Below are 16470 nucleotides of genomic sequence, written 5' to 3'. Positions count from 1 at the left end.
TATATTTTTATTATTTATAAATTGTATTTTACATGTTTTGCCAGATGATTTACATGCATGCCATAAAAACAACTAATTTTATACAACCCCCACCCACCCCATGAAGAGAGGTGTTCCCTTGATTTGTTTTTAAACCCAAGGCAGTCGCCTTTTCATCCATCTGGAAAAGGCTGTCATATCAAAAATGTATTCAGTTGACTCCCAAAGTACAGATAGTGGTCACCTGTTGTACCTCAGTAGGGATGCTATTCCACAGAACAGGGGTAGTCACTTTGAAAGCCCTGCTCTGCAGGGAAAAGACAGGGAAGGGAATATGGTCTTCTACTGAACAGAATCTGTTTTTATTGGGTTATTATAGCAGGCAGCTAGCTTGGGTAAAGGACCTCACCATATATTCAGAAGGAGCCATAAACTCAATTGTGGCATTTTGAACTTCAGGTCTTTTATGAGGTTCTCCATAAACTCTTGTCACAGGATTGTACATAAATTCTTCAGGAACTGCAAGAGGAGAAAAATTATAGTGCTTTACTACAAGATACAAGCATTCTAGGGATTGAATATTCCAGATATAGTCGTACACCTAGCATTCCCTAGGGTTATCACATAAAATTTATCCCCTAACATGTTACATCTGCAAGCACTAAACCCTTGAAAGAGCTAGCAATTGATACAATTATGTCCCACTGGAATCAGGTAACATATTAACATATAGCAGGTATCTGATATCAATACAGTTGATGCTTTCAGTGGATTTATGCTCATTTGACAAAGAAAACTCACCATCATTCACTCTGTAACATAAATTGCACTTCCATCTCCTTTGGTCAAGAAAGCTGACAAAAGGATTGATGTATGTCCTACAGCTACGACATCTCACAATTGTACTGGAGGTTACCACAGGCAATTGCTGGAAAAGAGGAATGCATTAGCTACCTTGAGTAATTTGGGTGCCTACCTCTGGCCCAGATGTAAACAGATATGGTGCAATGGTATAAGCACTAGGATCCCTGTCAGCTGAAGGTGGGTTTCCACATGTGTGATAACAACAATTATTTTAACTGCAGCCCAGTGTTTTATTTGACACTGAGACATACATGGAATCATGCTCTGGGAGGGGGAATGGTTTTGCAAGACTGGGTGCCACCATATTATTATGTTAAATCACCAGTTTTACAAGCAAAAAATTATCTTAAGTGACAATGCGCAAAGTTAAGTTTATTGCTGCAGTTGAAATGGAAGCAGAAGGACTACTAGGGTTGTAACTAATGATACAACTTTGCTTGTTCCACAGAATATCCCTTCCCTCTCCTTCCTTACCCCCACCTCCATCAACTGCTGCAGAGGGTCTGAAAACTGGGGCAGTTGTAGGAGGAGGAGAGGGAAGGGAAATTTCATTGCAAGAGGATGTTGTTCCACTTGTGCAATGACTTTGCAGGATACAATCACAATCACTCCTAAATAACTTTTATCAGGAAGTGCTGTTTAGTTTTGGCCACTAGTCCCCTTACCAGCATATTCTTAAACTGGAGTATTAAACTTAATCCTGTAAGGTCACATTCAAATGTACATTTACATAAAAAGGAAACCCATTAAAAGAAAACAGGGTAGAGTGGCTGTCTACAATGATAACAACCGATGCCACAATCATTTCCCACTAGGATCAAGTAGTTATTCCCCAGCCTAGAAACCCTCTACCTATTTGCAAACAGCAACCTTTTCACAGCAGGTTAAAAATCAGGGAAAGGCGGATTTTGAATGCACTCTTTAATTTAAAGATTAGTAACTGAAATATCTGTTAAGAATAAACCTAACACCATATGGCTTTTGAAGGCTTCAGTGCTGAATGATGCACAAACTTACTACCACAAGGGTATAGATGTTGAAGAACGGGAAGGTCTCCATTAAGAAAGCTCCTTTCAAGTGGGTCTCTGAAATGTCATCTTGCAGGAAATGTTATTTTTCTAGGGCAAGGCTAACAAAACTATTTATACTGGCTTCAGTCATATGATCTTCTAAAATGGTTTGGGGAATTATGACCACACTTCTTGCTTCCCTTGCACATAGGGCCTAATTCCTTACTTTCTGTATTGAACCAAACCACAAGCTGCAGTGCCACCCAAACCACTGAACTGTCACTTTGGGTGATATTGCGTAAAGGATCTATCCTGGTTTGCAATCCCGATTTGTAGGTACTGGCCACACCATTTGATTCAAGCCCTACAGGAGAAATGGGATGTGGGAGAAATACATGTGCACAGAGCTCACACTCCATCCTCCAAATATTGTTTGGAGGATTATTTGAATGCCTCATTCTGAAAGCTAACTCCCCAACACTCAGAGTTTTACATAATGTATCATACCGATAGGTCTTTGAAAGGATGAAGCAGGAGCCCCAAAGGAAGTTTGGCTTTGTTCAGTAAGGCCTGAGTTTGAGGAATGTTAGTCAAGGTACATCGGAATAACCTACATGAGGGACAAACGGTGAAAGTCACTATTAATTGCATGCATCACCCCTTCATGATCAGGAGAGATCAGTTTTCCTTATGACCCTCTCTTACATAATGTTTCAGTCAAGCAATAAGCTCAGATTCAGTTTTATGCAGTGTGACAACCACCAACAAATGCAAAATCTAAATATAGTTTATAATACCCCAGGTGAAAACCACAGGGACACACTCCAAAGAGGGTATCTACAGAAGTGTTCTTCTGTTTACTATTAATCCTACTTGAAAAGCAATCACAGGCTACATACCAGCTATCGACTGAGCTCTCAAAAGCAGACAGACACACCTTCAGTACATATGAAAGTGAAGAGTCTTCCTTCCCTCAACCCTCAAAATAAATAATTTTTAAATTGGCCTTACTCTGGATTGCAGTTGACCTTCTGGATATCTTCGTGCAAGTTCGGAATAGGTGCCTGCAAAGGGGTTGCAGGGAGAATATTTCTGTCTTGAAGAAGATTAATAGGTCTTAATCCTTCTGGCTGAAGGCTCAGTCCACCCATAGATGCAGCTAAGGAATTTGCTCCCAAGCCAGGCTAATGAAAACACAATTGCAAGGTTAGCCATTTGAATCACCTTTAAAATTCATTCAGATCAACTGGATGGAGAAATGCTATGTTTGCAGACCACTTGCATTAGAGTGTTTAAGTAGAAGTTGAACTTGCCTAAAATGCTTTTTGAATTAAGAGCCAAACTGGACATGAAAGGTCTCATCTGATCTCTTTGTACTTTAAATATTTTTTTTTGGAACACATATTTCAGATAATTTTCTTTTACAATATCAAGCAACAATGCTTGACTGTTGATTATTAGAAAGGAATGCAGAAAAGACTGGTGGAAAAATAATGTACCCAGAATTCTCAATTGGTATAGATATTGGACTTACTTAAGCTCTCTGGAATAAAGAATGTATTTATTAGTTAATTTTTTATTCTGCTCCCCCCCCCCCAACAAGGCAGCTCAGTGAACTCCCAAGATAGCTTACATAGTTAACATTTTAGTAAGATTTTAAAGATTTACTTGAGGAAACTGTGGTGATCCACCTGGATACTGCATTCTTGGTCCTGCAGATGGAGATGCATTCTGGTAGCCTGGTGGCAAGGTGGGATAAGCACTTCCAACATGTCTGTTTGTTTTAGGATTCTGAGGAGCAGAAGGGGGATGTGCAGTTGCTAAAAGAAGAATGTACTCATTAAAATGCAAGCAATAACACTAACATTCCAGTTGTAACTCTCTTCGTATTTTTTTTCTATATAGCAACACCAATATGCATACCATTTTACGCGTTCTTTAAAACTCTAGCTCAGTAATGAGGAATTTGCGACTGTGAGTCCAGATGTTGCTGGACTACAACTCCCGTCAGTTCCAGTCAGTATGGCCAATGGTCAAGGATGAGATACCCCCCCCAGTCCAGCAACATCTGGAGGGCCACAAGCTCCCAATAATCAATACAACCCATACACTGCTGTAATTGAAGTAAAAACACTTTCTGAGTGAACAACTCTGCAGGATATGTGGTGGATAGGTGAGGTGATACAGCATCAACAATAGCATTATAATCTAACATTACACGGAACTGAAGTACTTCCATTTCTTACTTGCTAGTCTTAATTTGGGAATATATGGTCAGAGGGTTTTCATTAATTAGCCAATCAGAAAAAAGAAACATGTTTCAGTTCCCGATTTGCCAGCAGCATCTTAGTGACTGTAGTTCTGCAAGTGTCAACTGATTCTATTTGCCTGTTTGTCTTCATGCTTTGTGTTTGACCAATTATGTCCTCAAGCAGCACTAGGAGGTCTTAACTACAATTTGAAATTTCCCCCTGTAGTCAAGACTTTATCATCTTGCCCAATGAGTTCAGTAAGTGACTTAATACTTTCAGGAATATTAAAATTAAAAGGAAGTCATTCAACTTAAAGTGGATTTAGCTTTATACAACGTATAATCTACATGTTATGTTCACTTTCTAGCTCTGGAAAATAAAAATGTATTCATAATATTTCTTACTGCCCTTCACCATAAGATCCCAAGGCAGATTACAATATAATCAAACAAGCCCAGTAGTTTCTACCATTATAAAAACAAGTAAAACAGTTCCAAACAAAAGCTTACCTGTCACACCCTAGCATGAATATTAAACAGGCGCATGTGTTTAGGTTCAGAATGTTTGAAACAGTTAACTCTCCATATATTTACATTTAAGCAATGGAATAGGCAGGAAGCTGCTGTCATGAAGTAGCAATGAGGTGGCTGATAAATTGAAGAAAATATATCTTACCCAAGAAGCCTCCTCCTTCTATTGTATCATAATTGTTCTGGACCAACAATCCATCACTGGCAGTGGATGCAGGATCACCTGCCAAGAAAGGCATCTGTTAAAAGCAAAGGCTTAAATCTAGTACTTGTGTAGTTCTTGCTTTACCACTAAAAACAATTCTGGATGATATGCAAAGGTTAAATGTCGTTAAGGTTAAATAATCCCCATTATGTACAGCTTTTCTCAGTCTGGAAAATAATTCTTCAGTCACCCTACATGACAATTCTACCCATTCAAACAGTATAATATCCACAATTCATCAGGCTACCTTTCTGCAGCATGCTTACATGAATGATGAGAGAAGGGATGTGTAGAAGTCACCTTTAACAGACTCTTTCCAAATGCACTTTCTAGTACAGAAACATGCAAATATAGAAATACACAACCTGATAAAATTGGTGGCTACACCTTGGGCTCTGTCCCTCAGAAGTAAGGTTAACAGTAGTCCTATAAATCCAGTAAGGAATAAGCTTTTTGACATGTAAAATAACACACTGAGTTTAAGTCAGATCCTAAGGGATAACTACTTGAAAAGCAAAGCTGCTTAAGAGTATTCAAACACACTTGCATTATTCTGGCCTATTTTGAAGACAAAAGATGGCCTGTTCTTCCCTCCAGATTCCTTTGATTAGACTTGAACCAGATGAATGTTTCTTGTTTTAGAAAATTAAGAGTGAATTAGAAGTTATGAATGGATAAAGTCTGTCACCTCAAGTTTAAGATAAATCAGTGCAATCCTATGCATAACCCAACAGGGCTTACTCCCTGGTAACCATTTAGGATTTCAGAATCTTGCATAGATTTCCTTCCATATAATAATATTTTAATACATAAGCAACAACATCCAAGTTATAACATTCAAGATATAACAAGAGCTGAAAGAGGGTAGGGCAAGGCTATGGACAACATTAAAAGTAGAGATACCCAACCCTGATTTCTGCTTATTCCTTCCTTCTATGCCATGTGGGAGGGTCCCCTGACTGCTGTTGTGAATGGTCATTCCAGAGGTTGCTGAACTATAACTTCCATCAATCCCAGCCAGCATGACCAATAGTAAGGGATTAGAGGAGCCGTAGTTCAACAACATCCAGAGGGCACGAGGTTGAGGAAAGCTAATTTAAGTTCAAATTGAATTGCCAAAACTATACTTTTAGATTTTTAGTGCCATCTTTAATCCCACCCATCCCCTACACACCTCTGGGTCTATACACTTGCCTTTAAGAGCTTATACCTGTATAAATATATTGTGGTGCAACAAGACTCTTGTTTTTGCTGTTTAATAGAGCAACACTGATACCCTACTAATCCTTAGTAGTAACATTAAATAACATTTCCTTATTACAGGATCAATTCCTTACCTCCTTGTGTATTTGATGAATTCTGTAATGCTTGGGGTGTCATGCTTGCTGGAGGAGCCATGGGCCGTGTAGAGGCTGGACTGCTAACTGGAGGAGGTCCTAAAGGAGGTCTAACTGGTGAATATGTTAGCTGATTACCTGGAAGAGGAACAGAACCTGCAAGAATCATCAGAACATAGAGTCAACATTGCTTCTGATTAGTTTTATTTTGGTACAGAACCAACCAATAGGGTTTAATGAGTGCATTAAATTTCTTCTACATGACGGATATTTCAGGTGACCTTAATAAAATTCAAAGACAAACTCATTCTACTCCCCGCTTTTCTATACAATCTGCATATTAATCCAAAGAGCAGGTGTGGGAATATGCACAGAAGTCTTCCTTGGGCAGAATGGCCAGGGATGATGATGATGATTATAATTATATAGTGATAATATATCACTCACAATGCAATCAAGTCATATAAAACTGCTGGGACAGGTTGAGGGAGTTCGCTTAGAATGTTGGTGCTAATTAGTGTAGCGTGAATATTGTGAAATGTATTTGGCTACCCACACCACCAGGTTTAGCCCTATTCATTTTGTTTTGTACAAGTGGAACAAATCATTCTGTAGGTAATTGCTACGCATGGTGTAACCCCCATCCATTTGACACATTCTGTCTATAATGCCACAAGATACAACATATACCATGATGTAGCAGGGATAAAGTGTTCTCCTCACACACCTTTTTCTCATAGCAGCAACAATGAAGCATCTACTTGTCTGTTGCAAAATGCTTGCACTACTGGAACCATCATAATAGCACAATGTTGAATTTTACCGAGTGCTTTTTATCTTAAAAAATGTTTAGGGGTACGTTCATTTTCCTACTCGTATTGAAATACTACCCCTCAATGTTTAGGGGTTATGCGTATCCCTGCATCCCCCCAGAAAAAAGCACTTATTTCCACCCACAATACACGAGAACATTTATTCGTTTTTCCAAAATTGATTGCTTTTAAGTACATCATTATTTCAAAAGTCTGGACTCAAGAATGCTCAAGATGAATGACAGTCAATATTATTTGCTACTCCAGTTGCAGAAATATATTGGGAGAATTTCTTTTCTTACCTGGCTTTGTATAGCTGTTTTGAACTGGAGGACCTCCAGCAGAAGAAACATGATAGGTTGCTGATGGATTTGTATTCCCTGATGAAGGTAACAATGGCTGAGTTGCCCCTGCATGAGCAAAATGGTTTGGCTGAGAGCCCATTGCTGGCTGAATTGAAGGAGCCTGTCCGTACTGCCAGTTTGAGTGTGCTGGAAGATTAACTCCAGAATGAAAGCTACCTGCAGAGCTTGATGCAGCAGCTGAGTTCTGTGATAGAGGAGGCATCTGGGCAACAGGTCCCAGCTGTGCTGTTGCTGGAGAAGCAGATCCAATAGGTGGCCGATTAAGAGTCTGCCCAGGTCTCTGATAATTACTAAAAGGTGAAGCGTTCTGAGGTGCACCATAGTTATAGGGTCCAGAAGATGTATGCACCAGGTTCTTTGCAGGCGCTTGCTGAGAATACATGCCTGGGACAAAAGAATTGTATCCCTGTCCACCTGGTAAGCGTGATGAATTCACCATTGGGTTTTGTACAGGACCTGGGAAAGGAGGGAAATTGTTGAATAAATGCTATATATTCTTGCCATTGAGGAATACAAACATTTCAGGAACAGAAACTAAATTTTCCTGAAGATACAAGTTAAAGGCAGAGAGAAAGCCAACGGGAAAAGCAGTAATACCTTTAACTATATGCAATTTTTGCCAATTTGCTTCACATTAATTATAAAGCCCCAATATCATTGTTCACCATGAGGTATAATTCCATAATAAGAACTAACATGTTTAAGATTTTGCACAGTCATACAAAAAGGTGTGCAATCACTACAAACAAGGGTCATCTTATGGTTGCACAAAAAGAAGGGAAGCTTACACCAAGGCAATTCACAACCCACTGCTCCTCACTATATTTCCCTGTGACCTTGAAAAATCTTCTCCAAAGGTGTGAGGTGGGGAGCTACCAGAGGAGACAGGAAATAGCCCCAAATCAAGCAGAGACTCTTTCCATTAGCACTGTAGCATTATAGCAAGCTGGTTGGCACATGGTTACACAAGAGAATGGAATTAAGTCATGTTAACTCCCTAAATCACCAACCCGGGTATCATGCAGGAGACATGTGAAGCAGGTCTGCAGTTGGGATAGGGGAGATTGCCACACCCCCCCCAATTCTCTGCACCCCCTAACTGATAATTAAATTTATTTTAGAAAATGAACATGACAACCTTTGTGTTTCTTCTTAAATACGCTCTTATTTGGGGTGGTACTGGAGCAGAATCTGCCTACCATGAAACATCATGTGACAAGGGTAAAATGCTTTCCATGTGACAAGGGTAAAATGCTGGTCAATTTGTTCTTAAGTATCTAAATTCACCAATTAGGTGAGTTATTGACCATTGCACTCATAAATAAATAAAAAACACATTCAAGGAAACATACAATACTGTTATATCTGTAACCTGCAAACATTTGCTCAAGCGCTGAATGAGGACAATTTGAATCCACTCAGTGAAATACTGAAACACAACCCAGACCACTGTAAAAAGCTAGACTACTTGAAATCAGAGCTTGAGTTGGTAAAGTCCCTTACTGAAGAATGTCAATCATTGGTGCAATTTGCATATGAGCTCACAAAATATGGAACAGCATTTCCAAGACATGGTCTTTTCATTAAGACTGCACTGACTTATTCTAAGCAGTACTGCAACAGCTGAAATCTGCTTTCCTAATTTAACACTAGTCTTAGGTTCACAGCTATTGCCAGAACCGTAATAACGTAAAGTAAATCTTGCTCTTTTAAGCTGTAACACCAAGACAATAGCACTGGTCTTAGATTCACTACATTTTGCAGCATCGAAAACAAGGAACTTTTGTTATAAACTGCAAGAATACTGTTGAAGCTTGTTCTTGACTTTCTACTAGTAGTTTGTCTTGTTTTGTTACCTTTTTTGTTAATTGACTGCAAGAAAAGCAGCAATTGTCTAAGTTGCTTAGTGAAGTACCGGGTATTTTGAATGTATACAAGCTTAAAAGCTTAAAAGGTTAAATAAAAAAAGTTTACAATTTTGTCTTTAAAAGTCCTACAGATCAGATAAATGTCCTATTGCTTTTTTGGTGCCCCTTCCCAAAACCTTTAGGCTCCCTATGGGCCTGATATGAAATGTATCAACAGTTTTGATTGTTACTTTAATGCAGCCACAGAGAGCTCCATGTTTGATCGGAGCAACAGCAGTGGGAAGGGGATGCTTAGCCCTAAAAAAAATCCAACTCTCTTATCCAGGATATTTTTATCCCCAAAGAGGAAATATTAAGTTGACCTGATGTCTCCCCTACAAATGTGAAAGAAGGGGGGGCATGACCATCCCAAACTACTGCTTTGATCAAATTTAGAACCTGCTGCAACTGCATTAAACTGAAAACAGAACAGGAGCTGTCAGCAGATGTTCCCCATGTATCCTGTGTCACATCTGGTTTGGCTCCTAGCCGCCATAAGGCTGTAAGAGAGGGGACCATAGTATAGTTAATTTGCTTCAGCCACAGGCCATACACAAACAAATGCAGGCATAAAACAAAAACACGAAACAGGCAAATACAGATAAGATGAAAGAACAAATAACTGCAGGAGTCTTTCCTGTTATTGAAGAGTCACATAAAATACCACCACAATGATCCAAGTAACCGATCAAGAGCATCAGGCTCAAGAAGAATTTTGCTAAGGAAGATGTGGTGACTATGCAGCCTGCTTATTTTCATTTAAAAAGGCCTTGTTTTGTAGATTTTACCAAATTTACCAGCTGCAGGACAAATATATTTCCAATACTTGCAGTTGTAGAATAACTAAGTAAGTACAGTAATGAATAATGCCGTTAATTATGACAGACACAGAGGTGCAAACTGAAGGGGATTTCCAATATTTATAATGCAGAACTGCATGTGGTATTTTGTAGAATGTGAGAATGGTAAACACTTGGGTTGCTCAACACAGTATCAGTTAAATAATTTCCAGCAATATTTTAGTACATAAACACAACATGGGACCATCTTCATGTAGCCCATCCATCTCGCTAAGACAAAATTATTGCATAGTCCCAGCATTACAAAGGATGCTCAAAATCGAGAAAACTCATGAACAAAAATCCATATCATCAAAACATTGCTGCAAAACTCTTGTATCATGTGATTAGCTGGTAGGCTGAACTGAGTACATTCTGTAAAACAGATTTTGGGGAGTCTGTTTAGGATCTATTAGCAATATAGTTCAATACCTGAAAGGGTTCATATGCACATACAATTCTACCCAAAGTATTACTTCACTTCAGAGAAAATACTCATGGAATGCTGGGGTGCCTAGAATAGAACTTTTCTGAGTAAATTCAGTATCAGAAAGCCCATCATTCTCTCAAATTGTAGCTTAAGAACAGAGGCATAATTTGGAAAAGAATCTTTAATAAAGGGCAATCTGCCAAAACAGTTTCCTCAAAAAAATTGGGCATGGAATGCTGACTATCTTTTAATTTTGCATATTTAGACAGCTTATCTTGAAACAGATGTTTATTTGTTCAGTTTTGTGGCTGGTGAACAAATATAAGTTAAGTTTCAACATTGGTAATGTTCAGCAAAATACAGTCTGTTTCTGAAAAACCAATTCTGCTTTTTAAAAACAAAATGCTAAGATCCATGAGAAATAAGTTCCACATCTTCTATTTTACCACCACTGCACCCTGGGTCTCTGTGATGGTGTGAGCTGAAAAATGGGTGCGAGGGACCTAGTTTTAGATAGATAACAGAGTAAATAATTACAAGAAGTGATAATCTGACCAGTACAGAGTATTTTTTACAGAGCTTTCCCCCAAAGGTACAGACATTTTGACAACCTATCATTTAGAGGGCTGGCAGTGTCTCTAAAATACATTTTGCTGAGGTTTCATGGGCCTCTGAATCTTAGTGTGACTGCAGGGCCAAGTCTGCCTCCTTTCATGGGAAGGACTGGAATCAGAGGTCCACAGTGCCATTACTACTAGAAAGCATGTTCGTTATTCTAGCAGGAACCCTTCTCATCCTTCTCTGGAGAAGGAAAGGGGATTGGGAAAATCTCTCATCTGGGTTTAGGATGTAGTAAGTAATTGTGTTGCTTCCAACTGTCACTGATGGGGAGAATAAGGTTGCAAACACTGTGCCCTCTCTCATCCCCACCCCCCCCCCCACAGATGCTTACCTCAGTAAAAGCTCTGCTCAACAATAGTGAGCAGATTTTTGTGTATAATCTGAACAAGTACAAATCAAATCTATATTGTGGAATAAAGATATTAAATAATACTTACCACACAGCATAATATTTTACTGGGAAAATCATCCCCCCATGCATGCAAATGCCCCAGCCATTAAAATAATAATTTGGTAGCCAATATGATAATTGTTTTTAAGTTGTGTGTTCTATGCATACTGTAATTGCCAAACATGAGTAGTCTAAGATACTTTCATATTTGATTTTCAGTTTCAAGATGACAACTCATCAATTCAGTCAATTCTCCAACTGATCTGTACTTTCTGTTTTTCAGAAAGCAGCAAGATTCCACACTTTCTAACAGTCAAGTCAGCTTTTATCGATTTATAATTCCTCAAACCAGATTTCATGAAGATCAGTAAATTTAGGAATGTGCTTTCCCTTCCCATCCCCAGTTAATATCCTACAGTTGTTCCAGGAAAGGACTGTAAGGGAACAGCAATCCACATAATTTTGAAAACTAATCAAATGACACAGAGTATGTGAAGTTACCATAAGACAAAATTACCTGTGGAAGGACCAAACTGATGGGTGCTATGAACAGGGGTATACCAGAATAAAATTGCACCTGTATACATTTCATAGCTGGAGTTCAAAAATGAATTCTGCTCTTCCATTCTTTAGAGCTTGCCACTCTTCTATTATATGCAAGTGTTGTAAGCATTCTTTGTCAAGAAGATCTGCATCGAGCCAGATGTGTTCTGGAGAATATCTAGATAACCTTGTAATACTTAGGGTAAGTGATTGGGCAGATTTTTTTAAATGATTTTTTAAAAATATTTGTATGTCATTTCCCCAGCAACCAACTTGAGCTCAAAGTGGTTCACAGGAGAAATAAAAATACTTCCCAATACAAAACAAATATACAGTCAACTCTTGGTTCCCGAATGCCTCCTCTTTGGAACGTATCCGCTCCCAAATGCCAAAAACTCAGAAGTAAATGCTCCAGTATTCAAATGTTTTTTGGAAATTGAACATCCGACACAGCTTCTGCTTGAGTGCAAAAAGCTCTTGCATCCAATCGGAAGCTGGGCCTCGGTTGTCAAACATTTCGGAAGTTGAACGGTCTTCCAGAACGGATTACATTCGTCAATCGAGGTTTGACTGTACAGCAAAAGTATAATAAATACAATAAATGAATCGAAACAATACTATACTAGAAAGCAAAATTACAAAATTCAAATCAAGATAAACAGGATTGGTATCATGATGGATTCCCAATCCCCCATCCCCACCCCCCAGGCAATGTAACTTTGACAGGTAGGAGAGACCACCTACTTGTCATAACATCAGGTTACAGATGGGAAGCACACCTTCAAAGGGGTTTGCTATAACCATTCCTCCAAACTGCATTTCTCCCTCTGCATGCATCTGCAGAAGGATCAATGCACCATTTGGAAGAAGTGGCCTGAATTCAAAGCTTGCTCCAAACAGATGAAGTTAGTCCCCCTCAACTGCACTATTTTGGTCAAATAACTCCCTAGTACAGCCAGTCGGAATGGGACTCCCTGCCAGTAGCTATCGATTGGCACTGGCAGGCAGAACCTCAGCCCTCATTTGTTCCTTTGTAGCCAAATCCATACCTGTCTCACACCTGATACCACTAACTACATGATATGTGGGGCAAGTGGGTGTGGTTTGTGGATAAAGGCCTCAAAAACCCAATTGGGACTCATGCCAGACTTAATTAGGCCCACAGGCTGGAGGTTTCCCACTGCTAGTATATGTTGTCCCAGGAGTCATGAGAATAAATGAGAACAGCCGAAGTAAGAACATCAAGAGATGCAAAGTATCAAGGGTGAGTCCAATGAGAATTCTCTGGGAATGAAATGAATCACTAGAGTATAAAGGATGTGGAAGAAGAAATACATGTGTCATGTAAGGCACGTTTTGCTGGAATCTCAGGTCTGCTCAGTAGCTCACAAACTGAAAGACCTGGAAAGTTCTACATCTACATTCATCCTTACACACAGTCTTTAGATTTTCTATTCAGACAATTAAACATGGCCTTCCAGACCACCATAACATCAGCTCACACAATGACTAGGGCTATGCTGCTGGTCTTGCACAGTGGTGGTTATGGGTGCTAAAGGGATGTGGGCCAGTGGTATGCCTGACATGTGTAAAGGGTGGGTATTTATTTACTCTGCCAAAAAGTTCCTTTAAAATGTTGTTGTTTGGTCGTTTAGTCGTGTACGACTCTTCGTGACCCCATGGACCAGAGCATGCCAGGCACTCCTGTCTTCCACTGCCTCCCGCAGCTTGGTCAAACTCATGTTAGTAGCTTCGAGAACACTGTCCAACCATCTCGTCCTCTGTCGTCCCCTTCTCCTTGTGCCCTCCATCTTTCCCAACATCAGGGTCTTTTCCAGGGAGTCGTCTCATCTCATGAGGTGGCCAAACCAATTCCTAATTGGCTCCTTTCCCTCACATATTCCAGTGGCCTCAGGGCATCTCTAGGCATAACTAGAAACCTTGCTTTTCTGCTAAACAAATCTCCTCCAATTATGCATATAGATAAGTAAATAAATAAATAAAGGGCAGGAGGAGCTCGTTCATGTTTCCCATTATGTCTGATCCAGGCCACTGATTTCCCTGTTTCAGCTTGTTCTAAACTTACTTCTTCTTTACTCCATCTATACTTATATATGATTAAATTAATTTGTTCAGAACTGTGCATTTTTAACAGCAGCACTTTTTTGGCAACCTACTCTGCTTGTAGATTGTTCTATTTAGAGTACAAATTGTTCAGAAGAAGGGCTGTCTTTATGCTATATGAGCCATTCATGATGTTGGCAAAACACAAGCCACATTCATGTATCCAAACTTTACTAAGAATCTCTTATGAGACAAATAATTAAATTATGATTTTCTAAAACAACAATCTTTTAAAGCTAGCCATTTCAACTGCAGATATTCAAGTATAAATGTTCAAGTGTAAGAGCCATACTTCGGGGGGCGGGGAATCAAGATCCTCCCACCACCACATAAACATAGTGCCACATAGGCAAACCAAGTTCAAAATGGTGACTGAGGCCTCAATGATATTTCAACTAAGTGAAGATATTCAAAAATGCCACACTGAATCTGTAACCTAGTTTCCTCATTTGATTCCCAAACAAGAAATGTTTCTTTTTAAGGAGCTACACAGATTTCAGATACTGTTTAGAAATGTGATCAAGAGCAAGCAACTTGATTTTATGTGAACTTAACGTGCAGCACTCTGCTGCTTCATAGAGGCAACATTCAGACATTGTCCAGAGCTTTATATGCCATGGTTTACAAAACTCTAGACACGACACATCTCAGCAATAATTCCTTGGTTTGATGTTTGCTAGCAAACCAGGATGACTGACATTAAGTTAGAGTTTCCCAGTTGGTATGTAATGGGAACTCTGGCTTAACAGAAGACAGAATGTTTTTGCTACCAGCTAGCACGCAACAGGAAGAGGAGGGATAGGGAAGAACATAATTCCATGGTGCTTGTCTATGGTTTCATAAGCCATGCCTTATGAAACTGTAGATAATCCAAATGTTGCCATCAGCCATAGCATTTGCTAAGGACTGTTGAAATCAGTAACAAAAGTGTCTTTCAGACAACAGAAATCCTGAAACTGGGGTGCATAAGAAGAGCCTGCTGGATCAGGCCAATGATCCATCTAGTTTAGCATCCTGTTCTCACGGTGATTGCCTGTGAGAAACCAGCAAACAGTATTCAAGCACAAGAGCACCCTCCCCTCCTATGTTTTCCAGCAAGTATAATTTAAAGATATATAGCAAATGCTTTCTATCAGCCCCATCCAACCACATAAATGCACAGTGGACCAGATCTAAAGGTTACGAATTTGTGTTGCTTAACCCAGAAACATCTGTAGGTGTACCTGTGGGTGAAGGGGCATAGTTCAGACATGTATCCACCCAGTCTCAGATTATAGTTTTGTTCCACAGTAAAAGAAGACTTGAGCAATCAGTCAGATAAAAGAGATTCGATGTTATACTTTGTATCCAAACACTCACACCAGCAGTTCTTGGTCATGATCCACTAGATTCTTTGTAGCAGCTGAAGAACACAAAATAAAGCTACTACCACACTGCATGCAGCCCTCCTCACGTCAAGCCCTTCATTCTTACAAAAAACTGTGGAGCGGTTATTCCGAAGAAGCAACTTATCATTGATCAAGTGATTGTGAAATCGAGAAGCTACCTTTAAAAGGTTACATGAGCAGCTGGCTGTACAGAGCAGTCACTCCACACTTTTTCCTTTTGTTCTGCATTAAGGTACTGAATATTCCGGCAAGGAACGTTTCGCTTTTAAGGGTGCCACCAGGGCTCCGAACCCACCCCATTCACAAGCCTCCTAGCAAGAAAACACTAAGGTCTGCCATGAAGCCAAAACCGGATATCAAACCAAGCCTGAGCAATAATAATAATAAGAGTGCTACTGCTCAAAGCACTTCCCCATTAGTCACTCGGTACGGTACTAGAGAAGCCGTGACTGTGACTTAAGGAGCCTTAAAGGTCTGGGTCAGGGTTAAGAAGAAGAAACCCTCCCAGGCTCCCAAAGCCGTGTGAGTCGTCTAGCCCTTCTTTCTAGCAGCAAGGCGGGCTAACATACGAGAAGGAAAACCCAGCGCTCCTCATTAGACACATATAGACAAACACACACCCCTCCCTGCCTTTGCTGGTGGCGCTCACTCGCCTCGCGCCCCCTCCCAAGGGCCCTTCCAGGCGCAAGACGTGCGACAGCGCCGAAGCCACCAGCGCAGGCATGTTCGGGTCCTCCGCGCAACCCCTGTGCCGCCCCCACCCGGACGCGGCCAGGCCTCACTCACCGTTGCTGTACGGCTGCTGCTGCTGCGGCTGGCCAGCCCCATTCTGGCTGCTGTAGGCGGCGGGTGTCCCCGGCTGGGCCATGGTGG

At 40.2% G+C, this 16470-nt stretch overlaps 1 protein-coding gene across 2 annotated transcripts in view; it reads right to left on the bottom strand.

Annotated features, from left to right (window-relative positions):
* The window catches only part of SEC24A (SEC24 homolog A, COPII coat complex component), a 32499-nt gene extending 16029 nt beyond the window's left edge, over nucleotides 1-16470 (bottom strand). The window contains exons 1-9 of one of the 2 annotated variants that reach the window (XM_033140113.1): nucleotides 16384-16470; nucleotides 7292-7810; nucleotides 6178-6333; nucleotides 4781-4858; nucleotides 3522-3673; nucleotides 2865-3037; nucleotides 2361-2463; nucleotides 781-907; nucleotides 389-498 (exon numbers count right to left, since the gene is read on the bottom strand). In XM_033140113.1, coding sequence (XP_032996004.1) covers nucleotides 389-498; nucleotides 781-907; nucleotides 2361-2463; nucleotides 2865-3037; nucleotides 3522-3673; nucleotides 4781-4858; nucleotides 6178-6333; nucleotides 7292-7810; nucleotides 16384-16465 — 1500 coding nt within the window. In that variant the 5' untranslated portion in view covers nucleotides 16466-16470. The remainder of the gene's footprint in view (nucleotides 1-388; nucleotides 499-780; nucleotides 908-2360; nucleotides 2464-2864; nucleotides 3038-3521; nucleotides 3674-4780; nucleotides 4859-6177; nucleotides 6334-7291; nucleotides 7811-16383) is intronic. The other variant, XM_033140114.1, reaches the window with a different exon arrangement.

This window comes from Lacerta agilis, chromosome 2 (assembly GCF_009819535.1).
Source record: "Lacerta agilis isolate rLacAgi1 chromosome 2, rLacAgi1.pri, whole genome shotgun sequence".
NCBI lineage: Eukaryota > Metazoa > Chordata > Lepidosauria > Squamata > Lacertidae > Lacerta > Lacerta agilis.
This window is presented reverse-complemented; position numbering and strand designations above follow the sequence as displayed.